The sequence below is a fragment of the Crocuta crocuta genome, unplaced genomic scaffold (genome assembly GCF_008692635.1).
Source record: "Crocuta crocuta isolate KB4526 unplaced genomic scaffold, BGI_CrCroc_1.0 scaffold288, whole genome shotgun sequence".
Lineage (NCBI taxonomy): Eukaryota > Metazoa > Chordata > Mammalia > Carnivora > Hyaenidae > Crocuta > Crocuta crocuta.
The window spans coordinates 5,681,233-5,701,258 of NW_027532607.1; the positions used below are offsets into that span (position 1 = coordinate 5,681,233).

The window sequence follows — 20,026 nt, forward strand, 5'->3', positions numbered from 1 at the left end:
GGGGGGGGGGAGGTAGCTGGAGCAGAGGGGCTTTAGCCCCACCAAGCTTATGAGTCCCACTGCCCAGAGCTCAACCCGATCCCCACCCCCCCAATCCCTGCACCAACGTGCAATCCAAGTGATCACTCGCTAGGAAACTGCAGCCTCAGAAAAGTCCCCTGGGGCTCTTATGGAGGCGGGGGGGCCCACATTCAACAGCCTCACACTCCAGCAAAAAGGAACACGGATGCCCCCCCCCAAGGCTTGTGGAGATTGGCCAGCGGAGGGCCGGTCAGGCTGCTACACCAGACCAGGGAGGATTTCCAGAGCAGCACTGGTGACACGTGCTACGGTCACGGCCACCCAGCCCCAGATCCCTTCACCACGGGCATCTGGTGGGAGGGAGTCTATATTTCCTCCTTTACCTGCCCTCAGGCCCCGAGCCTCAGGTAGACCCTATGGTCCCCGATGCACCCTCTCCCAGAGCACCCTCCCACGTGCAAGTCCCACACCACCTCCGTGGTCGGAAGGGTCTCCCTGCTCCCAGGTAGGACATCTGAGCGCAGCTGGCTGAGGCCTAACATTCCAGAAAATCAGGGAGAGAGTTGGCTTTTCTTTCCATTCCTTATAAAATTCTCCAGTACCCAACACAGCCCCTTGGAAACAAAGGCTTCCAAGTCCACGACCCCATACATCCCACTAATACAACAGCTAGAACCGTGACCGGGTACAATTCATGTCCATGGGATCTGAAGTCCGCCAGGCACGTTTATGCTTCCTATAGCAACAGTGCGGAAACGGGAAGAATACCGTAATAACACTAAAAGCCACCATTGGCAGAGTGTCCCCACTGTGAGGCGCTGTCCTATACATAGAGGACCCTTAAGAGAAAGCTGTGAACTGACCCTGTCATCCCCATGTTTATGTTATTGCTGAGAAGACCAAGGCTCACATAAGAAGCAGATCCAAAAAATATTTGTAAAAAAGAGTGATATGCAAACTTCAGCATGCAGGAGAATCACCTGGAAGAGTCAAAACACAGAATGCTGGGTGCTATCCCTTGAGTTTCTGACTCCTAGGGGTGAGTGGGGCCCAAGAATGTGCATTTCTAGCAAGCTCCCTGCTTGATGTTGCAGCTGCTGGTCCTGGGACACTGGGAGCCATACTGGTCTAGACCAGTATTATGAATCCAGGCTGTTCATGAAAATCAATGGAAACTTTTAAAAATCACTGGGGAGGAAAAGAGGGTGGCCCAGGCCAATTAAGAGGCTTCGGGGGTAAGGGCTAGACATTGGTTTTTGTTTGCTTTCTGGTGTTTAAGCCTCCCAGGTGATTTTAATACGGCTTTCTGATCTAAACCATTCAAAACAAGGCTTCCTGTTTTCAGTGGGGCGCCATTTTGCATCCGTCCCGTAGTGCCCTCTGATAGAAGGCACCTCCACAAAACACCACCCGAGCAAATCTCTGCCTCGAGCTGCAATACCATACTCTCCATTTCATTTAATATTCAGCAGCTGTCCACGTCTCCTTCCCAAATGCTCCTGGGACAACGCTTCTCTGGCCAGGTGACCTTGCCTTCTCCTCTACAGAGAGCCAAACGCTGCATGTCATTGTATACAAAGGGATTCAGGTCACTTCTCTTATCTGGCACCCTGGGAGACAGGGGTAGGCTCCAGAAAACTACACTAATAACTAGAGCCCCAAAGTAGGAGGGAAGCCTCTCCGGAAGGTGGTTCTAGAGTCTTTGGCTCTGCGTTGATACTAGTCAACAAGTGACCCCAAACTCCAGATGAGTGCCCTCCTTAACCCATCAGCCCCCCATAGCAGGCCAGGAGGGGTAAGTGGAAGGGTTCCCCAGCTATGCCTGCTTACCTGGCTGGCTCTGTGCTACCTGCATGTTCCTCAAGCCTGAGATGGCAATGGCCTTGGTGGTGACCTAAACTGCAGTACACACCTGATGCTGTCTATCTTTCCCATTACCCCACCTGCCTCATCCACTCCTACCAGCCCCTTCCTTCCTCCCCTCTCCCTCTATCTCTCCCTCTGACACGACTATTCTGCCTTCTCTTCTTCCTTCATTGGCTGATGCTCTCCTTCTGCATTGCTGCCTTTGTCCCTCTTGCAAAACAGGCTCACGTAGGCACAATCAGCAGTGACAACTGCTCAGAGCTCACAAAACAGAGCCACGGAGTGATGGTATGATTGCCAAGGCAGGTAGGTGCAGGGCCCTGCCCTCCAGGAACTTACCTGTTCTCCAATTAGCTAGCGAAAAGGCAAAGCCACAAAGATGGCCGTTTTCTTTTCAAAAACAATAAATATAAAGTTACCATTGGACCCGGCAACTCTACTCCTAGGTCCACACCCAAGAGAAATGAAAACATACGTCCACACAAAAACCTGTACATGAAGGTTCACAGAGGCTTTATTCCTAATAGCTCAAAGACCGAGACAACTCAAATGTCCATTGACCGATGAATGCATAAAAAAGTGTGTAACTTTCCAGTGACCATCATTCATCCATAAATAAGGATGGTGTACTAATACACTATACAACACAGATAAACCCTGAAAGCATTATGCTCAGTAGAAAAAACAGCAAATCACACCAAAAAAAGACCACATATTATATGATTCTATTCACATGAAATGTCCAAAGCAGGCAGATGCACATACGGAAAATAGTTTTGCAGTTGCCTCGAACCGGAGGGGTAGCGGGGAGGGGTTCTTATTTGGGTGATAAACGGTTTTAAAATTAATTGTGGTAACGGTCACACGACTCTAGGAATAGAGTAGAAACCACCGAATTGCACACTTTAACTGGGTGAATTGTATAGCACGTGAACTATAATTCAAAAACCTATTTTTAAAAAAACACCAAGATATCAAATACATACAATTTGGCATTTAAGTCCCAGAACTGGGTGTCATCTGTTATCCAAGGATTGCTAGGGAGGCAGCCTGACATGATGGCGTCATTGGACAGAAACTGCTCACTGTATTTGACAATCCTGAAAAGCAAATGGAAAACGATTTCCTAGAAGTTCAACACCCACGAGACAAAATCAATACTCAGGTTGATTGACCAGCCTGTCTTCCTTTCTCTTTATCGATTGAGTTACATACTTATCACTGTCGTCTTAGAAAGATGCTCTAATAGCCCTCAGGAATGACAGGTATTTGATAGGATCTGTCCCATTTCCACTCGTGACCTGAAACACTGTCTCCCCATCCAATCCCTTTGCAATTTCTCTCCTGTACCTGTTTCATTAAAATAAAGCCTCTTTATATTTTATCCTGAGTTTTCAAAATTCAAAGCCGACTCCATCTGCATGTGTTCAAACCAGGGTCTTGGAAGCCTGGGGCTGCCACGGTCTCTCCGAGACTCTGCTATTCCTCTCTCAGGATAATGCCTAAGTTTGAGAACTTGGATTCATCCTTCAAACCCTGTGGTCTCACTGAGGCGTGAATCTCACATTCGCCAATGTGAGCAAGAGCTAATTCCTTCTATGTGGGTTAGACCTTCATAGTCAACACATTTCCTGGTGTTTGGGCAGTTTGGAAAAGCCTACTGTCCCTCCACCCCTTAGCCGGGGAATTCATCCATGGTATACACATGAGACACCTGCAGTGAGGCCTGCTCGTAGCCATGAGATTTTGAAAAAATGGAATACGTGTCCTAGAGATATACCAGAGCACGAGGTTTATAGTTCTATGCAGAACGCAGCACCCTCTTATTTCTCAGCAAGACCTCTCCAGTCAAGCAACTGAAGGGAAGAAAAAAAGAAACCTAGCCCCTAGATCCAAACACAAATGGTGTCATCTAATGGTAATGAGGCACTGAAACAAATAAAAATTAGAAAGTACGTGTAAAAGTATCCAATAGCCTTTGCGTCTCCTTCGATGTTCTTTTTGTTTGGTGTCATTAAATTGGGCTTCTGGAACATTAGAGGAGATAGTTTTTACTCTGTAATAAAACAGTGATTATCACTAAAACCCAAAGTGAATGTCCACTGAGTTTAGAGGTACACTCACATCTGTGATGGAGCTGCAGTCAGAAGTCATTGAAAAACAGGGGTGAGGTCAGGACACATTTTATCAGGAAGGTGGTATGTTTGCAAACTAGGGATTGGGGAAGGGGTAAAAAGATACTCAAAGATATTTTGAAGAGCCTAACCCCTAACCGCATCGGAAGAAAGGCACCGGACAAAACACAATACCTTCCATCTTGATCAGTACCATTGCTGGAGTCTTACACAGTCAAAATAAATGATTAGTCACACTGTACTTCCCTAGAAATAAGCCAAGTTCATTTTCATGTGTGCAGGAAAAGCTTAGACTCAGCCAACGGGTCCTAAAGTGAATTCCACATTTGAAAAGGATAACTGCTTACATTTGGGGGACACTAAACCCTTTTGTGTCTCCTAAATAATGTCCTATGAGGGACTGGAACAAGGTACCCTGAATGTTCACTAGATCAAATGTAAATTCCCAATATATCCTAGTTGGATTTTAAATCAGAGATGAACAACGGACATTTAATCGTGTATTGAACCAGTAAACATAACTCAGATGTCTCTAATAAATTTGAGTGAGTAATGATAGGAACACGGGCTAGCATGGATCTCCAAGGTACAGTCCATGAACTTTCAATTTTTCCCTCCTTCTCGATCCTCACTTTAGTGGATCCCAAGAAAGATGAGGCTTGTATAAAACCTCCCATCCCTGATCTTGCCTAACCAAAGATGAGACCTGGACACTTACACAGACCAAGGAACCAGGAACTTAACCCGCAAGGGACTGGTTTTGTCCCTCGAGGTTCTTTAGGATCTTATGTCAACCCATGACTGCTCAAGTTTGCCTGAGAGCAGAAAGTTCCCCTCTGGCCCACCTCTTGTTCAAACCTCAGCAAGACCAACTAATTAGGGACATACCCTCCAAGGGACACTGAAGACTTCACCGTGGACCTCATCAAGGCCTGTTGGTAATACATGATCTGGAAGAGACACATTGGTTAGAAGATGTCCAACCTCCCCATCCTGACACTGACACTTACATGTGGCCTCCAGAACCAGGAGCCATTTATCTGTCACAGCCCCCCATTCCATCCCCTCAAGCCACCCACCTCGGTACTAACAGGACACAGGCCCACAGTAGGCAGGTGACCCCAAACTCCCAATTAGGGGCCTCTGCAGCCCATCATGTATCAGTCCGGGAAAAAGCACCAATTGAAAAAACAAAAAGTTCTAAGGAACATTAATTCGAGACATGGGGACAGATGCTCGGCTTTTCCCTCAGGTGCTTTTGGCTGACAGAGCAGGCCTAACCTCAATAGCCAACACTTCCCAGGGCTCTGTCTTGTGCCCTGGTCACAAAATTTGCCAAAATAGGTAGCGTGCCTATTTAGAGAGACTCTGAGTGGCCTTGTACTTATAGAAGCAGNGCCTTCTGAGGCTGTGTCCTAACCCAAGCGTCAGCACCAAGCCATGTAGATATTACTCAAGACGCTTTGTCATTCTGTGCTGTCCATTACTTTGGAGACAAGTGTCTGAACATTACACGTGGTTTTTCATTTCATTACTGAGGGTAGAGCATAAAGCCAAAGTACATACATTTTGTGAGAGGATTTAAAAGTCAAACTTCCCTGGGACTGGGAAACTAATTACCTCTTTTCTGACAGCAGTGATTGTTTGTTTCTGTAAAACAAAGAAGCAAAAGCCATTAAAAAGATGCCATTAAGTCATTATAGTTCAAACACTCATTTGAAAAATAAAAATCCTTGCCCATGAGAAAACTGGGCAAACCTGCCCTTACTTAAAAGATGGAATTTCCCCCATCACCACCACCTCTACCTTATTCTATACAACCACTGGAAAATTCATTCAACTAAGTAAGGGAATGAGTATGATTTACTACTATAACTTTTTGGGGGGTGGTTGCTTATTTTGATGGGGAAGGGGCGGAGAGAGAGGGAGATAGAGAATCCCAAGCAGGCTCCACACTATCAGCACAAAAGCCCAACCTGGGGCTTGAACTCACAAACTGAGATTATGACCTGAGAGCTGAAACCAAGAGTCGGACACCCAACTGACTGAGCCACCCAGGCGCACCTGATTTACTACTATAACTTTACACTGTTCTCCCCAAAGTCAAGATGAATTCAAGACTAAGTTCAGGGATTTGGCCCAGTCTACCATACTGCCTACAGGGCCATCTTAAATAGAATGTGACCTAAAGATGGGGNAAACTAAGTAAGGGAATGAGTATGATTTACTACTATAACTTTTTTGGGGGTGGTTGCTTATTTTGATGGGGAAGGGGCAGAGAGAGAGGGAGATAGAGAATCCCAAGCAGGCTCCACACTATCAGCACAAAAGCCCAACCTGGGGCTTGAACTCACAAACTGAGATTATGACCTGAGAGCTGAAACCAAGAGTCGGACACCCAACTGACTGAGCCACCCAGGCGCACCTGATTTACTACTATAACTTTACACTGTTCTCCCCAAAGTCAAGATGAATTCAAGACTAAGTTCAGGGATTTGGCCCAATCTACCATACTGCCTACAGGGCCATCTTAAATAGAATGTGACCTAAAGATGGGGAACCAAGTATGCGGCTTAAATGTTCTCATAGGAGACAGCTCTGAATGAGTGGTGACCTCCATTCCTCAGGCATTCATAAACTTGACCAGTACAAATTGGAAAAAAAATTTTTTAAAGCCACATTGCCAAACAAAGTACATAACCAAAACACCTGAGCCCAGCATCCATGCAAAGCTGAGTCCCACAGTTGAATTGTAACGTGGAAGATCATGTTGGGCCATTGAAGGGGCCAAAGCAAGCTCATGCCTAGGGTGGGCAGGACATCCTCTCTCTGGATTTTTTGAGACGGAGCAGAGAAGGCCTGGCTCCCAAAAGGGACTCCATGTATAGGCTCTCAGCAGCTCCTGGAAACTGTTACTGTTCAGACCTGTCTCCTACTAAAAGGCTCTACAACCTGACATGCTTCCTTCGTATCACTTTTCTGCTCAGTGCAACTCTGGGAGTTGGGCACAGTTGGTGATTCCAGTCTTGGTTTTCTGAGATTTGGTTGTGTCCAGGCGCTGCTTGGTGCTGACTCCCATACTGTAAACTGATCAGCTTCATTCCTGGCTGCTAGTATCCAACCAGTTTAACACAACCGGGTCTTCACTGGAAACAGAATCAGAAGTCCAAGGGGCACATTGTTTCCCTTAGCCAGTTAGCAGAATAAGTACTGGCCCATGAGTCCACTGACAAGGAATGAAGGAAGGTCTAATCTGGAATGTCACATCCTTGTCTCTCCTTTCTAATCCATCCTGGTTTCCATTCTGCCTCATTAGATTGCTTCTATGTACAGCTTTTCCCAGGAAATCCTTTTTCTGGGGAGGGGAAGTAGGGAGAGTTATCTCAGAAAATTAAAGGTAGATCTCTCTGCTTTGGACTCACAGGCACCCTGACTTCTTCCTTCATAGCACTTACCACAACTGTAATTCAATTTTTATTTCTGTGAGTCTAATTCACATATGTATCACCCACCAGGCACCATTAAGAGCAAGGCGACATGTCTGCCTCTGGCATAATTTCTGGTGCTTGGCAGATGCTCAAAAAAACATCAGACAAGGGCGCCTGGGTGGTTCAGTCAGTTGAGTATCTGACTCTTGATCTTGGCTCGGGTCATGATCTCAAGGTTTGTGAGATGAGCCCCAAGTCGGACTCTGTGCTGACAGTGCAGAGCCTGCTTGGGATTCTCTCTCTCTCCCTCTCTCTCTGTCCCTCCCTTGCATGTGTGCTTTCTCTCTCTCCAAATAAATAAACTTAAAAAAAATCAGATAAATGATGGCTGCCACATTCTTGGAGGCCCAGAAAAATGGAGATGTATTCTAAACTTAGAATAGAGTATTTTTCCACCTAAAATGTTGAAGACACTCCTCAAATGCTCCTATTTTGGTAACCACATTGATTATCTGTTCCCATTGTCTCTTAACAGAAGGCACTGTTTTAGAAGACTCCCATTTCAGGTAGAAAAGGACGCTGGGGTAGAGTGGCTTTGCATTCAAATCTACTACAATCAGAATCTCTTGTTAGAAGAGTGCTGAAATGGACTAAGAATAGTAGCTACTGGTCTATGCCCTCTGTTCAAAGGGGAAGCTGGATTTCTGCATAATAGCAACCAGTTAGCAATTGGTGCAAGGTAATGTACATCTTTCTGATCCCTTACAAAGTTTAAGGGAGGGAGGTTTTACCGTTCTGATTCTCAGCTGAGGCCACTGAGGCTCTGAGATGTTACAGGGCAACTTTTTCAATATCTCCTGGTCAGTAATGGGTGGAGCCAGGATTCAAACCTAGATCTTCCCTTTGCACAGCTGAGAAATGATCCTGGAGAACCAGAAAATAGCCTCCTCTCTTCACCTGTTCCTTCTTTGCCTTCAAGCAACAGGTGCTACACAATGGAATGACTCTGTCCAGCCACTTAATTTAAAACTAAAACAAAAAGGGAGCTAAAGCCCGACCACAGGATGAAACAGAAATACAGGAAACAGTCTTTAATCAACACTAATGACAGTAAAACTCCCAACCATAAGATTAAAAAGCTCTGGGGAGCTAACACACATGGCACGGGGACTATAATTAACAATTCTGCATTATATACTTGAATGTTGTCAAAGAGAGGCGATTGTAAACATTATCACCACACACTCAAAAAAAGCATACTTATGGGTGCATGGGTGGCTTAGTCGGTTAAGCGTCCGACTTTCGCTTAGGTCATGATCTCACGGTTCGTGGGTTCGAGCCCCGCATCGGGCTCTGTGCTGACAGCTCAGAGCCTGGAGCCTGTTTCAGAGTCTGTGTCTCCCTCTCTCTCTGACCCTCCCCTGCTCACGCTGTCTCTCTCTCTCTCTCTCTCTCTCCTAGAAATAAATAAAAATATTTAAAAAAAAAAGCATACTTATGTGAAGGGACAGAGGTGTTAACTAAACTTATTGTGGTCATCATTTTGCAATTTATACATACTTCTTTTTTTAAACTTTGTTTTTTTGAGAGACAAAGAGTGAGCAAGGGAGGGGCAGAGAGAGAGGGAGACACAGAATCCGAAGCAGCCTCCAGGCTCTGAGCTGTCAGCACAGAGCCTGACGTGGGGTTTAAATTCACAAACTGCAAGATCATGACCTGAGCCAAGTCGGATGCTTAACCAACTGAGCCACCTAGGCGCCCCAATTTATATATATTTCTAATCATCACACTGAACACCTTAAATTCACATACATTATATGTCAGTGATATCTCAATAAAGTTAAGAGGGAAAAAAAACACTAATGATGGTAAAGATCATGATCATCCGAGGTCTGTGTTCAACAGCCAGAGTCATAAACACCCTCCTTGCAAAGTGCCCCAGACCCAAGGTCAAACTCCTTGCGACCTTGGGGCTCCTGAGCGAACCAACATAGACTCAATGAACCAAATTCTCAGTCTCTGGGCTCCACGAGGAGCTGTCCCTGCAAGTAGATCATGATCACATGCATTCTCAATCTGAATCCATTTTCTCAGTCTTTGGTGTGTTCAAATATTTCATATTTGAATTCGCTTTAATTGACTTTAATTACCCCAGTAGGGCTCCTGTGTCGGTGGAGCAGTCTGCTGTTGGTTTTCTTGATTCCCAGGATTACCCATCACCCTCCAGGAATGGCATGGCGGTGGATTTGGTGGAACCTGAGGCTGCCCCACCTCTACCTTGGATTTCCCACATGGAATTTCCTGGTTATTTCTAGCTTTAAAAATAGCTTTCCAGGGGCATCTGTGCGGCAGTCGGTTAGGCATCTGACTTCGGCTCAAGTCATGATCTGGTGGTTCATGAGCTCAAGCCCTGCATCGAGCTCTGTGCTGATGGTGCAGAGCCTGCTTGGGATTCTCTCTCCCTCTCTCTCTGCCCCTGTCCCACACTCTCTCTCTCCAACAGCTTCATCTTGATGGATATACAGAGCATCTCTGTCCTGTTAAGGGTGTGTATACACTGGGATGATACAGGAGAGGGTTTTGAACTTTTCTAAAAGACAGAGAGAGAGTTGGATTGGGGAGAGGGGTAAGTCTTAGGAAAGAGTATGGACTTTCAGATCAGGCCCAGGTCAGATTCCAGGTTCTGTCACTTATTGGCTATATGACTTTGCATGAGTTATTTAGCATTTGAAAGTCTCTTTCCTCCTTTGTAAAAGGGGATTAAGGGGGGAGGGGATTAAATGAGATAATACACACAGGTGACTGGCATACAGGAGAGGGTCAATATCCAGCGGCTACTGAGTGGGGTTCACACACCACTGCTGAGAGCAGGCATGGAATGCTGTTACCCCAATCAGAAGGCAAAGGACAGGGTGTCCATCAGTATCTGGGACACAATTATACTAAAGAAGTTATTTGTTGTTTATCTGAAGTTCGGATTCAGCTGAGCACCCTGTATTTTTATTTGCTAAATCTCATAAACCTGTCAATATTATTATTACTTAACCAAAGGCCATAAAAAAAAAAAAAATTAAAGGAGCGCCTGGGTGGCTCAGTCAGTTAAGTGTCTGACTTCAGCTCAGGTCATGATCTCATGGTCTGTGGGTTCGAGCCCTGCGTCGGGCTCTGTGCTGACAGCTCAGACCCTGAAACCTGCTTCGGATTCTGTGTCTCCCTCTCTCTCTGCCTTCCCTCACCTGTGTTCTGTCTCTCTCTCTCTCTCTCAAAAATAAATAAAACATTTAAAAAATTTTTAACATTAAAATGAAATTATTAAAAATACACACACATGTACATTTCTAAGCAACTCGCAGAAAAGCCACTTCCTGACAACGTAAGACATAAACATTCTTTCCTCCCTGTAAGTCATGCACAAACCCCCTGCTTTCTCAACAGCTGGCCCTCCTGGCGGGAAGTCACTTCTTCATTCCTCATCTGAGTGACACGCTTTCCTACAGCAAGATACTCTGCCTACGGAATCTGCAAATGCTACGCATTCTTGGAATTCTGACTTGTTATTTTTCTCCTGTGGAGCTACGCAAATAGGGATGCAGCTATAACCTGTTTACACAGCTCTGTGGCCGGCTTGCTGGCCTCAAAACCCGAGGGACAGGCTGCAGACAATTGTCACAGGGCAGAAGGGGTGATCAGCCCACGCCCTTCGAGGCCCTGGGGCCGCTGCAGACAGGAAGATGGAAAGGGAGGAGGGGGTGGCCAGCAGGGACCCTGGGGTCAGACAGCTGGTCAGGCAGGATCGCACGAAGGAACAGAGGTGAGGGCCTGGCCGGCCACAGGGTGAAACACGAGATGACGACAACCATGAGGAATCGGGGGACACAGGCATTAAGAGCAGGGAGAGAGTCAAAAGTCAGCAACCAGGAAGTCTGGGAGCTGATGTGGTTAATGCAGAGCAGACGAGACGAGAGGTGGGAGGCGGCAGGCCGTCCAAGGAGACAAGAATCCGAGGTGGCCATCTGCCCTGCCTCGGACCTCCTGACAGGGAGCAGGTCACACAATCCGCAAGGTCCGGGGCAAAACGCACACGCAGGTCTCCGTGTCCAAAGGAGGCGTGAAGCATTTTAAGACGGTGCCCGGACAGCATTGCACCAAGCGCAAGGCCCTACTAAGTGCGGAGCCGGGGGCCCGTGCGCAGGTGGCCCGCCCGCGGTACTGACCCCAGAGTCCCGGCCGTGGTTGGGGGAGGGAGCGATGACGGTGGGATTTGGGGAGAGGTCTTTGCAGACCCGGGAAGACCCAAGCGTAACCCCGTCCGGGCATGCTGGGGCAAGCTGCTCAGTTTCTCTGTTTCCTTCTTGTCGCATGAAAAACGTTACCAATATGACCTTTCTTAGCAAGCCACACTAAGAATTCAATGAAATTCCAGGAGGAAAATTCTGGAAGCAAAAGCTTCCTGGTGAGGCTGCTGGGACTCTGAACCGAGCTCTGACCGGGGGTGAGGCCATAGAAGAAAGCTCCTTGTCCCCGGTGGGGAGAGTAAGTGGGGGGCTTTCTCTCACTGAGGGCTCCAGGCTGAGGGCTCTGAGGATCGCAGTATTAACCCTCTGGGGCCACATTTCTGTCTTTCACCCAAAGACTGGTGTGCACACCAGTGTGAACAGGGCTGGTCAGTGGTCTGGACAAGGGAGGCTGAATTACTGCCATGGATCCTCCTCCGTCCATTTCCAACCCAGTGGAAACATAAGAAGGTGAAAGGGCGGAAGATCTGGGGTCTACAGGACCCATAAATTAGGTCTCTCACAGCATGGCGGCAGTTACCGTGACAACAGCTACTGTCTGTGGAATGACCTCGACGCGTTCGATACCATTCTAGACACTTCACATAAGTGATCTCGTGTAATCCTCTGAGGAAGGGACTCGTTAGTCCCATTTTATAGGTAAGGAAACTGAGGCTTTGAATGGTTCAAGAGCTTATCCGAGGTCACATGTCCAGAGAGAGGCAGAGCTGGGATTCACCCTGATGTTCAGGCTGTCTTCAGCACAGCGCACTGGCCCTCATCACAGCATGACCATCGTCACCCTGTCGGGGTTGGGGGAGGAAGGGCCAGCCCTGGGCAAACCACTACCCACGGCCTGGCTACTATGCAGCCGCCATGGTGTCCCCTCACTGAAACGAAGGGACGATGGGGGCTTAGTGTGCCACACGGTATAGGAACTGACAGAAGACACACTCTCTGGCCCACGGCCAGCTCCCCTCCCACCCAGGGCTGGGCAGCCCCACCCCCCCGCGGCCACCAGCCTGAGGACGTGGGGCACCCAGAGCCCTAGACACCTGGCAACCTAACAGCCTTCATTCTTATGCCTGATGCTCTTCATGTCTTTTGGGCTATTTGCCTCCAAGTAAGGAAAACAGGTAACTTTTCTAGAATTCACTAATTGTCAGAAACGGCCTCTCTCTTCGAACCAGCAATGAGAGCTCTTCTCTGAAAGGAGACAAAAATCTGAAAGCCCAAGATCTCATGGAGACCCTTCATGTTCTCTCGACCCTCTGCCGTCAGGGCAGATCAACCCAGAAAAACGGGGGACATTCAGTCAGGCGGCGGAGAATGTTGCCAACAGATCCGAGCCTCCGTTCTCCTGCCTCGGGGCCTGACACACGCGGGGCCGGCTGAGCAGGAGAGGCCCCGCTCGCGTGAGAATATTCCAGAGCAGCCAGAGTGCAGACCGGAGACAGAGAGCTGGTGGGGGAGAGAGAGAGGGAGAGACAAGATGAAGGAGACACAAAGTGAAAGAGCCCCCAGGTCAAACATGCCCACGGTGGGGACAGCCCCCGCCTCCCACGCTGCCGGGCGGAGAGCACGGCCAGCATCTGCCAGAAGCGGGCGGCGAGGGCCGGCGGCCCCTCCTCCCGGCGACAGGCCAGGAGCCGGAAGACGCCGCCTCAGCGACGCGGGGCCTGCCGGGCTCCCGAAGGTGCCCCCAGCAGCACAGAGCGGGGAGGCGCTCTGCTCCCCGGACGTTGTCCCTGGGCTGGGGTCGAAGGGCTCCCACACTGCGCGCGCACACGTACACAGACACACACACACAGACACACACACACACACACACAGACAAAGACAGACACATACACACACATACACACATACAGACAGACACACACACACACAGATACACAGAGACACATACACACACACAGATACACACAGAAACACATATACACACACAGACACACATACAGACACAAACACACATACACACATAGAGACACATATACACACAGACACACACACACAGACACACACACAAAGATAGACACAAACACAGACACACACACGCACAGATACACATAGACACAGACACACACACAAAGACAGACACAAACACAGACACACACACAGATACACATAGACACAGACACACATACAGACACACACACACAGACACACACACAAAGACAGACACAAACACAGACACACACACACAGACACACAGACACACACAGATACACAGAGACACACACACACACATACACACATACATACAGACAGACACACACACAGATACACAGAGACACATACAGAGATACAGATACACACAGAAACGCATATACACACACAGAGACACACACAGACACACATACAGACACAAACACACATACACACATAGAGACACATATACACACAGACACACACACACAGACACACACACAAAGACAGACACACACACAGACACACACACACACACACAGAGATACAGATACACACAGACACACATATACAAACACACAGACACACACAGACACACATACAGACACAAACACACATACACACATAGAGACACATATACACACAGACACACACACACAGACACACAGAGACACACACACACACACATACAGACACAAACACACATACACACATAGAGACACATATACACACAGACACACACACACAGACACACAGAGACACACACACACACACATACAGACACAAACACACACACACACATAGAGACACATACACACACAGACACACACACACAGACACACAGAGACACACACACACACACACACGTGAGCCAATTCCAGCTGCCCAGCGTCAGAGAACACTTTCTACCCATGCCCTCCCCTCCTCTACACCACAGAGGTTTCTAGAACTGCCAGTTATCCATTTAAAAAAAAAAAAGCAAATCTTCCACCTCAATTCAGTATTTTCCTTGATAATGCTGTTTCCATAGCAACCCAGCCTACTAGGCCTCAGCAATCACTGTCATCTGATGAGGGGAATGTAGAAAAAGCCATGAAGGCTGACAGTGCCATAGATGTGTCGAGGGAAGGGTCACTTTAAGTTGCTGACCAAGGGACCTAGTGATGCTCCAAGGGACACAGCCCTTCGGGAACTCAATGTCCCCTCTTCACATGGACTCCATCCCTAAACTCAAACCTCTGCCTCACTCACTGGTGGTCCCCACAGACATCTTGAGTTCCAGGTCCCTTTTTCCTCCTTTCTGGCACATTCTTCTCACCTCCCAACTCAAGCCTTTGGGCCCTGCCGAGGCTTACAGGGGACGCACGAGGTTAAAATGTCGCTGACCCCTTGCTGCCCAAGGACAACATTAGAGAGAAAGCAACGAAACCATCTAAGATGAGTTTAAGTGGGTTTGAGGCTCCATGGATCTCAACTGGGGCCATTTTGTCCCCCAGGGCACCCTGGACAATGTCTGAAGACATTTGTGACTGTCAGGACTGGGGTCTGGCAGGGAAACTCATGGAGTTACAGGCATCCAGTGGGCAGAGTCCAGAGATGGTGCTCAACATCCTACAGCATGTAGGAAACCCCTCGAGGAATTATCTGGCCCCAAAGAATAGTGCCATGCTTGAGAAACCCTACCTGGGATGCTCACTGTTTCAACAGCATGTGCACTGCATTTCTTTAAATAAAAAATTGTCATAGGAAAATGGCCATCCATCATCAGTGGTGGCCTATCTGGGAAAAGGGTCCTTGCAAAACTAAAAGCATAAGAGAATCTTTGCAAAGGTCCCCCCCTACTGAGATGCAAAAGAAAGTGTGACATTCTAGGTCATGTGGATTAAGGTTTAAATCCAAAGTTGACTCAAGGGTTTTGAGCCTGGGGCCTATAGTCTCCAGCAGGTCTAGAAACTGACTGAAGTTCTGTGCAAAATGTACGTCTGGGCATCTTTGGGCGGAATGGGTTTATAACTCTCATCAGATTTTCAAAGGAACCGCCTCATAAAAGTCTGAAGACCAATCACCTAGGTGCCATTTGCACTGACGTGCACTCTACATTCTCTAGTCTCCCATTATGCAAGACCTGTGGCCTCACCCCATTCCCGATACTGGGATCACAAGATATCTCTCGGTAGCCTTAAAGGGGAGACATCATTGCCCCAACAGACAAAAATAGGCAATAGACATGCGGACACCTTCCCAGCCTAAGAACCTGACCTTGGCCCTGCCCAAGTATGCATCAAAGACCTACCTGGTTTACCTGAACTTCATTCGGATTGGTCACTCGGTCCAGGCCATAGTCCAGCACGTTGTTCATTCCTGGCTGAATGGAATAAAAACAACATAAGGACCACCACTGGAAAAGCCTCCAGTTTATTATGATTCACTTTGGGTCTTGGCCAAGCTGCCAATTATAAGACTGAGCAAGAAGGGCTTGTGGCTTATCCCACGGGGTGCTACACGCTTCTGTAAGATGCTCTAGGAGCTGGTAAGCTCATGGGTTTGTTCCACTACCACAGCATCCCCAGAGCCCAACACAGTAAGATGGATGGATGGGTGGATAGATGTATGTTTGAGTGTGGGGAGGTGAATGAATGGATAGATTTACAGATGGATGGATGGATGGATGGATGGATGGATGGATGGATGGATGGATGGATGGATAGACAGATGAAGGGATGGATGGATGGATGGATGGATGGATGGATGGATGGATGGACGGACGGACAGACAGATGAAGGAGTGGATGGATGGATGGATGGATGGACGGACGGATGGATGGGATGGATGGATAAAACTCAAACTCAATAAGAGTTCACTGGGATTTGTCCATGGGACTCTGACTTTTCTGGCAGTGCTCCCCTCCCCACCCTACAGTGAAGTACTTTGGAGAGTCCAGGCTTCAGTCAGGCACATGCGGGTTCCAATCCTGGATCTGCCACTTCCTAGCTGTAAGGAAGATTTTGGAAACTATTTCTCTTCTCTACACTTGCTACCCCTCCTGAGAAATGGAGATGATCCCTCCTACCTGTCAAGTTCTTGCCGAGAATTTAGCAAGGTGACATGTGAAGTTCTCACCAAACAGTAGCTATTACTGAACAAGGGCTTATATTCATTTTAGGATCATGGCCCCAAACGGGTCTTAGTCTTTACCAGTTCCCTTCTCCATTGAGCAACCAACATTCCAACCAATCTTGCTTGGTCTGTCCCAATTCCTCAGCCAAAAAGTTGCGTCTTTCACTTCCCTCTCTGTTAGTTTGGTGCAGGCAACCAACAAATTCTCAACACACATATTTAACCAGACCTTCCACACTGATGCAGAGGCTGGAGGCCACTGAACTTTCTCCCCATCAGATTCAACGCCAATAGGATTTGCCACATTTTTAGCTCAGAGGTGTGGCTGCCAAATAAAATATATGATGCCCAATTATTTGTGAATGTCAGATAAAAAACAAATAATTTTGATACATCATTTACGTAAAACTATATTCTGTGTGTTTTTTATATAAATATACAATTGGCATAAAAATATTGTGACATAAATCATTTGCTGTTTATCTGAAATTCCAACTGAACTGGGCATCCTCTATTTTACCTGCTAAATCAGCCAACTTAGCTCAGCAGGCTACCACGGGGGTAAATATTGGGCACATGGACTAGGCAAAGAAGAGAAAAAAGAAAGGTAGAAAGGGGGTGGGGAGAAAGATGGGGGAAGGGAGCGGCCATTCTCACTCTAGTTGTCACATGTGGACTTCCATCAACAAATACCCATCAGGCACTTCCCACGGCTGGCACTGTGCTCAGCCCAGATGGCCCCTGGCCATTGTGACACCTTGAGGCAGCCCCAGCTGGCATCTCAAGGCACTTCCCGTCTTACTGGCGAGGCAACCACTTGGCAATTAGTCACACAAATGATAAATTACAGTTGTGAGTGACAAGTGCTATAAGGGACAATACAGAAGTCCAAGCCAGCCCTCAATGGGATCTAAGCTAGCATGGAGGTGGGGGCGGGCGGTCATCAGCATCCGTCCCCTTCTCTAAAGTGAGCTCTAGGAATTGCCCTGTCCCTCTGGTACAAAGAAACCCCCCACCCCAGGGTAACTGAAGCACAGCCCACGCTCCTGGCCCCTCTACTACCTTAGTGGCATCAGTGCGGTGGTCTGCTCCAGTCTTGAATTCGTTCTCTGAATCTTTCCTGTGAACTTGACCCATGCTCTGATATAAGTTCTGCTGCCTAAGCGCTCATAGGTGCACCTGAATAACCGTAATCAGCACAGGGCTGTCCTCGGCTGCCCAGACCAGATGGCCTTTCTGACTCTCAGAGCTGTCGCCGCCCAGTGGGCTGTGGCATTCTGTCCAGTGCCAGCCCCTCCTGGCTCTCTTCCACTCCGCAGATGGCCTCACATGCCCCTTGGCTGCCCCGTCTCCTGCCCCCTCCCCACATCTCCACATCTCCCAAGTATCAGTTGGCTCCCACTGAGCTGTGGTCGGGTCCCGGTGCCCTGCCTTCAAACCCCAGCTAGGGGGCTCCTTTCTCCCTCTGCCGGTTTGGAAGACTCCCCGGCTCCACTTGTTCGTTCACTGATTCATCTGGTAGCATAAAGTCTTTGTTCCCCGCGACAGTCACCACTGCTGACGCATGTTCGGGTGCACAAGAGGGTGCTGGACTGACTGCCAGCACACAGGAAACACGGGTGAAGACACCCCCGCGGTGGGTGGGCGGCCAGCATACAAGGAGACGCATAGATGCGTCCAGCCCCGGGCCCACACACGGAAAGCCCACAAAGACGGCCAACCTCCTCCCCCCCCCACTGCAAGTGCCAGGGTGGGACACCCCAAGAACATCTCCTGGGCATAAGCCAAAGAGGCAATTTGCTAAATGCTCCATAATTCAGGTGAGGAAAGGACCTTTGTATCCCCAACGACTGCTCCGTGAGAAGGCAACACCCCCAGAATCAGCATTCCAGACCAGAGCCAGGCCGGGAGCTGATGCACGCTTCTTGGGGACACTCCGCACGTCCCTCCTGTGCTTTGTCTTCCTCTCCCCCATCATCTCTCTTTTCCCTAACGTATCAGGTCAGACCCTTCTGGTGCACGGAACAGAAGACAAATCATAAAATGCCACATAGTTCCATAAGCAAAATAAAGCAGGGGAAACGGACAGGGAGGAGGCTGCACCAGGAGGCGAGTCTTGGCTGGAAAGTCACTTCTACGGAGAGGTGCCCCCGGGCCCTGATCTGGCACGGGACCCCTGCCTCTTTCCGGCTGTGCTGGCATTCCGTACAGTACACACTCACGCGTGCCATGCCATCCATCTTCATCCTCCACTGACTGTGAGCCCCAGGAGGGCCGGCCCGGCTCCTAACTCAAACACCCCCATTGCCTAGTGAGCACTTGGCACAGAGAGGCCATTTCTGATCATTTGGATCAGAATATCTGGAGCTTTCCATCTGTATATATGATATAACATTACATATCAGACCATTTTCCTAGATCAATAAATGGCCTTGGAAAATGCTATTTTAGTAATTTAATAATTTAATCACAGTGTTCCTTCATGTGGATATAATCTGATATTTAAAGGGTTGTTTTTTGTTTTTTTTTTTTGGAGAGATCAAGAGAGGGAGGGAAAGAGAGAGAGACAGAAAGGTGGGCGGGGGGGAATCCTAAGCAGGCTCCATGCTCAGTGGGGAGCCCAACACAGGGCTCAGTCCCACAACTGTGAGCTTATGACCTGAGCCAAAGTCAAGAGTTGGATGCTTAACCGACTGAGCCACCCAGATGCCCCTTAAAGATTTAAATCTATCGAGGTGCCTGGGTGGCTCAGTCAGTTAAGCGTCGAACTTCAGCTCAGGTCATGTTCTCACAGTTCACAAGTTTGAGCCCCGCGTCAAGCTCTGTGCTTACAGCCTGGAGCCTACTGGGGATTCTGTCTCCTTCTCTCTCTCTGCCCCTCTCTCACTAGTGTTTTCTCTCTCTTTTTCTCTCCCTCTCTCTCTCTTTCTGTTCTCTCTCTCTCAAAAATATATAAAACATTAAAAATTTTAAAGAAAAAATTTATATCTATTATTTATTTACATTTATGTCACCATTTCTCTGTTGTCGGACATTCAGCCCAAACTGGACAGAAAATGAAGGCAGACGCTGTCTTCTCTGGTGACTGTCAGAGTTTGCGGTTGACACGAAGGCCATTTAGCTTGATACTCGGACAAGCGACCGCATGATTCAGCGCACACACCACCTGCATCCCTGGACCATATCCTTCATATACCCACGGTGCAGGCGTCAGCGACGGTATCCGCAGGAGACGCAGAAGTCACGGCTGGCGCAG

The 20,026-nt window shown here is 48.2% G+C and overlaps 1 protein-coding gene across 1 annotated transcript in view; it reads right to left on the reverse strand.

Moving 5' to 3' along the window:
* The window catches only part of RGS9 (regulator of G protein signaling 9), a 77,869-nt gene that overhangs the window by 25,323 nt on the left and 32,520 nt on the right, over nucleotides 1-20,026 (reverse strand). Inside the window, exons 9-12 of the mRNA XM_077780334.1 lie at nucleotides 15,956-16,018; nucleotides 5,643-5,672; nucleotides 4,911-4,972; nucleotides 2,874-2,987 (exon numbers count right to left, since the gene is read on the reverse strand). Of these exons, the coding sequence (XP_077636460.1) occupies nucleotides 2,874-2,987; nucleotides 4,911-4,972; nucleotides 5,643-5,672; nucleotides 15,956-16,018 (269 nt within the window). The remainder of the gene's footprint in view (nucleotides 1-2,873; nucleotides 2,988-4,910; nucleotides 4,973-5,642; nucleotides 5,673-15,955; nucleotides 16,019-20,026) is intronic.